General features: G+C 40.0%; 1 protein-coding gene across 5 annotated transcripts in view; it reads left to right on the top strand.

Moving 5' to 3' along the window:
- Positions 1-288: 288 nt before the first annotated feature.
- Positions 289-10,605, top strand: part of ARHGAP28 (Rho GTPase activating protein 28) — a 222,503-nt gene continuing 212,186 nt past the window's right edge. For 3 of the 5 annotated variants that reach the window (XM_053664304.1, XM_053664303.1, XM_053664306.1), the window contains exon 1: positions 290-679. In XM_053664304.1, the coding sequence (XP_053520279.1) occupies positions 390-679 (290 nt within the window). In that variant the 5' untranslated portion in view covers positions 290-389. Of the gene's footprint in view, positions 680-10,605 lie in introns of all 5 variants that reach the window. The other 2 variants (XM_053664302.1, XM_053664301.1) reach the window with 1 other exon arrangement.

The raw sequence follows: 10,605 nt of genomic DNA, 5'->3' as shown, positions 1-10,605 counted from the left end.
CTTTCTTCCCCACACCACAGTGGAGACCTGACTCCTCTCCTTCTCAGCCCGGGCTCCCAGCTTCTCACTCCTCACTACCAGGCAGGAAATGTTCTCAACTATCGGATAAGCCTCCGGTTGGAAGAGAGAGAGAGAGAGAGAGAGTGTGTGTGTGTGTGTGTGTGTGTGTGTGTGTGTGTGTGTGTGTGTGTTTGGAGGGGGCGGGGTGATTAGAGGAAAAGGAAAAGAAACAAAGCAAGAAAAACTTGACTAGAGCAGCTAGTTGTAGTAAAGATCCCGAAGGATCAAGGCCGGTTTCTAGTTTCCTGGAAGCAGGGCTCCTGCCCCAGGGTCCCGTCCTCTCCGCCTCCCCCACCCCCGTCGGGGCTCCTGGGCGTGTTTTCCAACCTATGCTAATAGGGCTGCCCCGCGGGCGGGGCGGGCTTCCCCTGACAGCCCGGAGAAAGCCCCTGGGAGCCGGACGGGCCGGCCTCCCGGCTGGTGACGGGGTCCGGTGCTGGTCCATGCTGGTCCCCGCCTTTGTTCTCGGGCGGGAGCCGAGACATGCGCGGCTGACGATGGAAGTGGAGGACTCGGGCGGCGTGGTGCTGACCGCCTACCACTCGTACGCTCGCTCCCAGCCGCCCGGTTCCGAACCGCGCTGCGCGCCCGGGGCCGCCGCCAGCCACACGGGCAGCAGGTACGAGAGCCGCTCCGAAAGGAGCGGGGGCTTTCTGGGCTTGGGGGTTTCATCTTGCAGCTGGGTTTTCTGCCAGGGCGTGCCACCGCCGTCACTTGATCGTCGTTTCAAGTTTTGGTGGCCTGGATGAGTGAGCCTCCTGTTCTTTGTGTTGTCTTTGATTGGAAGTGGGAAGTGCACAAAGTCTCAAGCGCAAAGGCTCAAGTCCGCGTTTAGCAGAGGCTATTAGCAGCGGAGTTGTGTTCTTAATCCAACTTGGTGATAGTAGGCATATGCTTCGTTTCTGCCAGATTCACCCTCTGAGGTATTGGAGAACTTTTTAAGAAAATCATTTAAAATGAAACACAAGCAGAAAGAGAAAAAACTTAAAATACATTGTCCAAAATCCTCGAATACTGTCCAGAGCTTCTTTAGTTAACTCCATGCCTCCGAGCTAAAACGTACTACATTCTCCAAAAAGTAAATCTTAGTAGATCTTTAAAAACAATTTTATCTATAGATTATAAAAATCTTTCAATTGTATAAGAACATTGGTATCATTTTATTATTGCTGGTGTTGACTCTATCCTTTACATGCAAATATAACATTTCCTTTGGGTCATTATGTGCATTTTAGATTTAATAAATCAGGACTCTGTGTTAAATTATTTTATCGTTTTCTATTTGATGCCAATGAGACTTCTACTCACTAAATCAAAAATGTTAGACTCTTAGGAAGTTTTTGTGGGTAGATAAAAATGGTACACCACTGAGATGGTTTGATATCTGACACATATTTAGGGGAAGTTTTATTTGTTTAAACATGGATATTTGGCTGCTATGGATCCGTTGATGAATGGTATTCTTTACAAGTGGGGAGTTGGAGTGGTGTGCTTTTTGGATATTTATTTTCAATGATTTATTTTTTCTCATACTTTTTAGTTATGTGATGATGATTATTTGTTTTCTAATCTAATTGACTTGTGAGGCTTTCAACAGATTGTGACTTTTATTTCAAGGAATACTCTTTGGCTAGTACATGCGAGAAGAACACGACGCATTGGCATGAGATCTAACTCGGCTAACAAAGAAAATATTGTTTCTTCCAAAAACAGCAGGCCAAGTAAAATCTAATTTTTATATAAAGACAATGAGAAAATAACATTTTTCTTCCAGCTTTAGGGTCTGCACACATTATTTTAAAGGCTGCTTGAACATACAGACTTGCATTTGTCTTTAGGGTGTTTTCTAAACATAATCATGGGCCTATATTTTCTAGATATAATCACTCACTATAATGACTCAAATTATGAGGAGCTAAATAGATATAAGTAATTAGATAAGAAGCGAGGGGCCAGGTTGTGCCTTTTTAGCTGACCCTGCCGTAGCTCTCCTGCCTATGACCCCCAGCAGCTGTCTAGGAGCAATAGCCAGATTGTGCTGTTTGGGCTATCTGAAACTAGATCCGTTTCCAAAGCGAACTGGAGAAGTTCCATTAACTCAGTATGTGGTCTTGGGGAAGGATAATGCAGGAGAGCAGCAGAGCCGTGTGTCAGAACTAGCTAGTGTTTTACCATACAAGTTGCCAGTTGGATTTATGTTGCTCTAGGTTTGCATTTGTGGTGATTGCCCTGTACCCTCTCCACAGGGACCTTTGTACCACTCACTCCCTGATGCAGGACATAGATGACCACTGCCCCTGCAACTAAATGACTAGAGAATAGCTTGATTCCTTGGTTCCCAGTAGCAGCAATCAAAAGGAGGTCCCTGTATGTCATGGAGCCAGAGGACTCCATCAATCATGAGTCTGATAACAGAAATAATCAAGCCCAAGTTATTAACCTTTGACTCACTAACTACTGATCAATACTTCCTTTCAAGCCAAGGAGCAAGATCATATTGTTCCACTTATGAAGAAAGCACTCTCTTTTTCAAGAATATCCTTTCCTTTAAATTGCTTACGTATGTGTGACATATTTGTGGTGTAGTGACCAGTATGGCATGAAGAAGCGTAGACTATTATGTCTAACTTTCTCAGTATCATTCTCTAGCTCCGGGTAGCATGGCTTCAATTCAAAGCAAACCATCTCCTTATTTGCCAGTCTTCCACTCCATCTGAGTTTATGTGCTTTGGATATTTTTTGGCCTATTTCTTTTCACTAAACTATTCTGTCTCCTCTCTCTCTCTCTGTCTTTCTCACTTATGCTGTATTCACTATTCTCTTCTCTTCACTACTGCATTCCAAGTTCCTAGAGCACTGTCTGACACATTGTAGTAGTTCAATAAATAGTTGTGGAATAAATTAATGAATTCCTACCAAAATTATAAAATGGCCAAGATAAAATGACAGGGTTTTTTAACAGCAGAAGACAACCTTTTTGCACCTACTATGTGCCAACAGCTTATTAGGCATTAGGCATACGAAGAGGAATGAGACATAGTCCCTGCCATGAGAGTATGGCTCTTTACTTTCAGACCAATAGTTTTTTTAAAAATTTTATTTAGTTATTTTTCAAGTACAGTTTTTTGTCTATTTTTCCCATCCCAGCCTCCCCCGCCCCTTGCTCCCCACCTCCCTCCCATTTCCACCCCCCCTTAGTTCTCGTCCCTGTGTCCTTCCTATTTGTTCCTCCAAATCCCTCCCCCTTTTTCCCCTTAACTTCCCTTCCTTCTCCCCTCTGGTCACTATAAAACAATTGAAATACACAGCACCATTTCAAAATCAAGAGGCTTCAGATATAAATCTGGACTGCTGGCCTTCAAGAAAAAGAAGAAAGGAAAGGAGGGAGGGAGGGAGGGAGGAAGGAAGGAAGGAAGGAAGGAAGGAAGGAAGGAAGGAAGGAAGGAAGGAAGGAAGGAAGGAAGGAAGGAAGGAAGGAAGGAAGGAAGGAAGGGAGGAAGGGAGGGAGGGAGGAAGTAGGGAAAGAAATTCAAAGGCTGCAGCCACTTAGGCCTTGGCCGCTGCCTGCCAGCACTGGCCGAGGCTGAGTAATGGCTGCTTAGTTGTACACTTCGCCCTGTTAATCTTCAACACTGGAGCTGGGTGTGCATTGTGGTTTCTTTGGGGGCCCGTCCATTTAATTTTATTAAAGTAAGCAGGCAGTAGCCAGTGTGAAGTGTACTTTCCTGTTACTCAGGCCTGGGGTTAGACGCCCAGACCCACACCGTTTACTGCTCCGTGGTGTCGGGCAGCATGCTTCCATTGCTCAGAATAATGTCTGACGCCAAGGAAGCATGTGATAGTTGTTAGCTGTATTACTATTATTAATTTTAACCACAGTTGTTGATGTAAGGAGAAGAATAAAACAGTCTTGGTACCAATCCCCGAAACTTACTCATGCAGGAAATACACTCAAGAGTACTAAATATTTGTTGGGAAGAGGAGAAGAAATTTCTTTTTCCACAAATGTTCTATCCTTTACATTTTATCCCATAAAGGAAAATTAGAATGAAGGATTATCGATTCTCGGTTCTATTAAAACAAATGGTGGGAACTGGCTTTAGAATCGTGTGATTTTATAGAAGCTAAGCTTCTACACCCTTATTCGGGATCCACAGGGGAAAATGTTGACTTGCATACAAAATAACTTCACTTACAACATGAAAAGTAGTTGGGCTAAAGCTGGGGATATCTTATGGTTTCAGAGATTTTCTAAGTTATGTAGAAATAATATAGATGACATTTTTTCAGTGAAGGTATAGTGTTAAATGGCCATGAGCATTTCTTATGTTTATCTCTTTATGCCATAAACTTCCTGAAAGAGGACAAAAATAGAAGAAGAAAAGAAACAACTCTTCCTCCAGAACAATAATAGAAGCTGACCAAGGTTATCCCAGGAATTCTAATTCTACCGCAATGTTGAAACTTTTGTAAAGGGGGTAGTGTTTCCTAATAGTATCATAACTATAATGAGAAAGATTGTATTAAAATGGAAACAATGATGAGTGGAGAATAACTATTTTGTAGAAAAGACTAAATTTAATGATATATTCATTGGTGCTTTCCTGGACTGAAATTAATTAAAAGATATTTATGTGCGCTTACGGACATATACACAAGCACACCAAATTCTGATGCACACTAGTTACACTTCTAGGGGATTCAGTAATAATAAGGGAAATCAAAAGCTTGAGAGGGAATAAGATATTTATCAGTCGTTCTTTATGCTGTGGTTGAAATCAGAGTCTGTGTCTATGGTTTCTCTTTGCAGGGGGTCCCCGCCAAGTGTAGGTGCTTCCTGTGTAGAGCTGGTGGAAACCATCTGGCACATTTCCTTTGATCCTGTCATTTGGCTAAACATTTGGCTGGTTGCTTTCCCCGTTTTTAAACTATGCAGTTCTCCCTGATCATTAATCCTTCCTGTATCCACAAAAACTTAGAGAACTTAGGGTGTTACAGAGCCATTTTCATGTAGATGAAGATGGTAACTTTTTATTCACTTTTGTTTTGATATAATATTGGACTTAATGGAAAACTGGCAAAAGTAGTACAGAGAGTTCTGTGTAAGTTTCCTTCTGCTTCTCCCAATAGTAGTATTTTGCATAACCATAGTTTCATTATCAAAACTGAAAAATTAGACCTGATTGGTGTGGCTCAGTGGGATGAGTGCTGGCCTGCAAACCGAAAGGTCGCTGCTCCAGTTCCCAGTCAGGCTACATGCCTGGGTTGTGGGCCAGGTCCCCAGCTGGGGGTCTGTGGGAAGCAACTGATGGATGTTTCTCTCGCACAACCATCTTTCTCTTCCTCTCTTTCTCCCTTCCTTCCCCTCTCTCTAAAAAATAAATAAAGCCTTAAAAAAACCTGAAAAATTAACACTGGTACCATACTATTAATTAAACTGCAGACTTTATCCTGGTTTCACCAGTTTTTCCACTGGAATTTGAATTTTTCTGTTGTAGAATTAAATTTTGGATTCCATTGTATTTACTCGTGCCTCCCAAACCTCCTCCAATCTGAGAGTCTGACCTTGTTTCTTAGGATCTTGGCCCTTTTAGAGTACTGATTGGTTGTTTTGAAGGAAGTCTCTCAATCTGAATTGGCCTGATATCTTATGACTGAATTGAAGTTATACATTTTGGGTGAGAATTCTGCAGAATGATTTCAGGCACTTCTTAGTATATCACATTGGGGGTATATGATATTGTTATGTTTCGTTGATGTTGATGTTAGCTCTGATCACCTGGTTAAGGTGGTGTCTGTCAGGTTTCCTTATTGTAAAACGATTTTACCCCGTGTAATACTCGAGGTCTCTCCAGAAGCTATCCAGCCATGTAATATGAAAAACAGAGACATTTATTGAAGAAGATACAAGATACAAGAAACACTGTATATAGGACAATGATGCCTCAGTCGCCTCCAAAGTAGGCACCTTGGAACTTCACACAGGTCTCCCAATTGCCATCAGCTGCCCCATCATATTTTCCTGAATCTTATCAATGGTCTTCTCTTTCGAAGGTGATTTTAGTTTTGGGAAAAGCCAGAAGTTGCAGGGTGCCAAACAAACCTGGGATGTAGGGAGGCTGAGTCACCTGGGTGATTTGAAGTTTTGGTAAAAAACTCTGCACGAGACATGATGTATGAGCAGATGCGTTGTTGTGATGAAGCTGCCAATCATCAGTTGCCATAGCTGCGGCCTTCTGAATCATCCAAATGGTTTCCATGGAGGAATGTTCAAGCTTAATGCAAAATTTGATGCATATTTTTTGCTCTACTCATTCAGTCATTTTGAAGGCCACAGAGTACAGTGACGTCTACCACCCCACTGACTAGTACAGTGAAGTCACCATTGTTCCTGCATGGGCATTTCGGTCCACTCTTCTTGGATGACAGGTTACACTGACGTTGTGCAAACTGTTCTCTTTACATGTCAATGACTGGACTCTTCCGCACAGACCTCATATATATATATATCATGGGAGAGGTACACCTTTAAAAAGTCAACCAAATATAAAAAGTCATCAATAGGCATTTACCCTTTTGTTTTCTCATGGTTTAACCACAAAAATACAATAAAATGGTTTATATATATATTTTTCTGGTTAGAGTTCATGAATCTATAAAAATAAATTTTCTGATTTTTAAAATTACGTAATTTTTAGAGGTAAAATTTAATCATAGGAATAAGAAAAATAATCAGAAACCTGCTAAGTTAAATTCTGCATTAAAAAAGGTAGTTGTTGAATCTCACTTTGCTGGAAACTATTACTGAGTCTTTTGTTTTCTTAGAACTATGTTTCTACCTGATGGAAAACATTTTTCCCTTCCAGTGTTCCTAAGATACTACTTGAACATTTGCAAATGCATTAGAATGAGAGCAAGCACTCTAATTTGTGCATAATCAGGTGTTTTTTCATTCCATCCTTAAACCAAACAGTTTCATTTCTGAAGTAATTTCAGTTCTTTTTTTCTCAATCTATGGTCTCTAGATATTAATCCCATCAAAGAATAAAAGTAAAATGTTATGTAGCAAAGCAAAGGAAGGGAAAAATGTTTCTTGGAAGAACAGTTTGGCAATAGTTTATCCACTTAAGCATTAGACTTTGTTTTGCTTTTAAGCCTCTTTGGATGAAAAGTTAGACATATCCTTAAATAGTACAGAAACAAATCTTTTCTTAATGACTCTTATTATTAAGACAGCATAATTTATGATACTGTAGTAAGGCACCTATTGAGATGTTAAGTTTGCTTGTCTTAATAATAAATAGCTTATGGTGATGCATTGTTTTATTTCTCATGTAATTTAAATATTATTTATTATTGTTTTTTATTCCCCCCCTTATTTTCCGGAGCCCTGAAAGCCTTTGGCAGTACTCTGTTCTTTCTAATGTGGTTATTTTTAACATGCTTTGTAATTCATTTTTGATTAGATAATCGAGCTTGTTAGAACTGTGTAAAGAAAATTTTGTTCAAAGGACTAAAATGTATAATCTAACAAGATTTTTGATAGCATTTATTTCGGCTTCTTTGAGAGGTTTTTGGGGTTGCTTGTTTGTTTTCAGTTTCTTGATGTGCTCCAGTTACTTGAGTTAGTGAGTTTTATGTGATGTATCATCTTCATCACATGGAGTTTCATGTGTCCACTTCTTTGTGATTACTAGGAGATGTGCATCAAAGCAAAATAAGAAAGCTGCTTTATTCTCTAACTGGGAACTAACAAAACCAATAGATTGTTTTACTATGTATTCATCTTCTTAAATATCTGGGGCTTATGACACATTCTCTGAGTATCGAATGTGTTAAGTCACTCTTTTAAAAATGAATATTATTGCTAAGACTACCCATTTGACAGGCAGAAAGTGCCAAGCAACTCCAAAGGTGGGAGAACATATTCCGTGTGACTTGGACAACCACCTGAAGTGTCTTAAGTTACTGTTAAAAACTAGTTCAAGCTACGCATTCCACCTCTGATCCCTTGGCTGACAAGGTGACCGCTGCTCCCAGGCGCCCAGTATGAAGGGCAGGACAGAGAAGGGGGACGAAAGGCCGGGTAGTATGTAGTCGTTTTTGAGTAGTAAACACTTGAGATTTATTTGTACTGTTTAGTAATTCTAAGCTGTGGTACTGATGATCTTTTATGTGTATGGGATAAATCTTTGTCTCTTATACATCTGTAATGTATAGGGAAGATGATTTCCTGTTTAGTATTTATTTATGACAATCAGTTTAGAAAACACTGGTCAATGCATTTACTTTTCTACAGAGACCCTTCAAAGGATTCTATTTTTACAGATCAGTAGAGAAATCTGAGTTTAAAAAAGTGTTAAATGTACTAAAATGATATTTAACTTAATAATATGACATTTGATCTCTTTCCTTCCCACTTTTCCGCACCTTCACTCCCATACTGGAAAATTCACAGTGACAAAGTGAACATGTCCGTGGTTGGGACTAAACCCATGTTTAAGTGGCAGGAGGTGAAAAGCAAAACCAAACAGAATAAACATAGTAAAAAAATAAGAACAAGGACTAAACTTCTGAAGACTTCCTTCAGAACAGTTGCCTGAAGAGTTTTCACCTGCCATAACAGCATCACTTGTTAAGTAATCCTGCACTGTCCTGTGGTGCCAGCACTTTAAAAGAAAGGCCCATTTTTATCGGTAGCTTCCTGAGCTTGACATGGGTTATTTCACTGAGTCCTTACAACAGTCCTGGGACAGGAAGAAACTGAGGCACAAAGAAGTAGCCCGTGATCACACAGTGCGCTAATGATAGAGCCCGGGTTCCCACCCAATGCTTCCGAAACTGGTGCTTTTTAAACCTGTTATTTAAATCTTGAAATGTTATTTAACGTATTATGTATTTAACGTTCCTTCTGCTGGAATTTGGTTGTAGGTTTATTGAGTAGGGACAATGTTATTGTAGTTCCCACAGCAACCAGCTGTAGCATCCTTCACATTGTAGGTACTGCAGATCCTTAGTTTTGATTTAGTCTTCCTTTTGCAATAATTTCTACTTTGTTTTAAGTGAATAAGCATGGAGTAGGTTAAATATGAATATACATACCTCGAAAATTTTTATCACTTGAAAGTAGTGCAAAAACAAGATTTTTTAAATTCAAAAACTGTTTTTGCCTTTTATGCAAAATAAAAAATAGTTTTTATTTAGGTAAGAATATTTTAAAATAAATAAAATGTGCTAGAGAAGTCATTCGACTTGACAAAGAAATTAAACAGGAAATCTTTTTATAGCTTTTTTGTTTTTTTCAGAAGTGAGGAAGGCAGTTTTTATCTTTAATCCTTAGGTTCATGTTCTTAGTAATTAGCTCTTAAAATTTTCCATTTTAGTTTTATCAATTGCTTTCTTTAGCTACTAAGATAGATTTCTGTGGTTAAAAATGTATTTTTCACTTTATTCCTTGCAATATGATTTATAACATAAGAATTTTTAATGTTAGTTGAGAAAACACTCCATAAGAATTAATGGGGATTTATTCTTTTGTCTCCCAATATTCAAATCAAGTTTTCACTTTGTCTTGATTTGAAACCAACCGAGGGACCAAGTCAGGTCCTGGACCATACCTTTGTGCAGATCAGTTCTGTTCCAAATCCTGACCAAAAATTTAGGATGAGATAAGACAGGCTGTGGCCATCCAGACCCATGAGCCACCCTAGTCTCCCCTAAACCTGGGCATGGTCCTTATCCATCAGTAGTAACCTTGGAACCGGGGATAATGCTGAACCTAGGTTTGGCTTCAAGGCTTTCTTTTTAGAAAACAAATCCAGTGCCCATCTTAGTCTGGACTTGAATCTTCTGGAGAAGTCAGAATCAGAATGCCTCTGGGCTCTGCGCACTTGTGTTTCTGTTTTAAGGTATTCATTTTAATAAACTTCGGTTCCTAGTGCACCAGAACTACAGGGATTGGGCAGTTATTTTAGTTACATACACAGAGTGGTCTGGGCTTCTCTACTAACTGCCATGTTTTCACATGTCTTCTCTAACTATTCTTAACCAGCCAAATCGTTCTGAGTGTGTTATTAATAGGAACTAAGCATCATGAAAAACCAGTCAAGAGTGAGGACTGCAAGGAATCGCTTCTGTGGTACAACTGGGAGGCAAAGTATGGAAGTATCTTGCTGAGAGCCTAAGAAGGAACACCCAGCCTGTTGAGCCAGGCTCTGAATAACCTTCTGCTGAGCCCTGGCCACTGGCTCCCCTTACCAGGGGACTGTGGCCCACCACATGGCCCAGGGTGTTTCAGAAGCAGCCAGACCAACAGTGTTCAGAAGGGAACACTGGCTTTCTAACTGGGAAACATGAAGAGTGTAGATCTAGAGAAAAGGTGGTAATGATTGTGAGAATGGCATTTCCTTAGTTTCCTTTCAGACACTTTTGCAACTACCCATGCATTTATCTCATTGGGTTTAACTTGGAGAGTCTTGAAAACACACTTGCTGCAACTTTTCATTGGCATCTTAAAGAAAAACATTTGCTGACCTCAATAGAGTA

Source organism: Artibeus jamaicensis, unplaced genomic scaffold (genome assembly GCF_021234435.1).
Source record: "Artibeus jamaicensis isolate MK-2021 breed Jamaican fruit bat unplaced genomic scaffold, CSHL_Jam_final contig_354, whole genome shotgun sequence".
Classification (NCBI taxonomy): Eukaryota; Metazoa; Chordata; class Mammalia; order Chiroptera; family Phyllostomidae; genus Artibeus; species Artibeus jamaicensis.
Note: the sequence above shows the minus strand (reverse complement) of the source record. Positions and strands in the feature narration are given on the sequence as shown.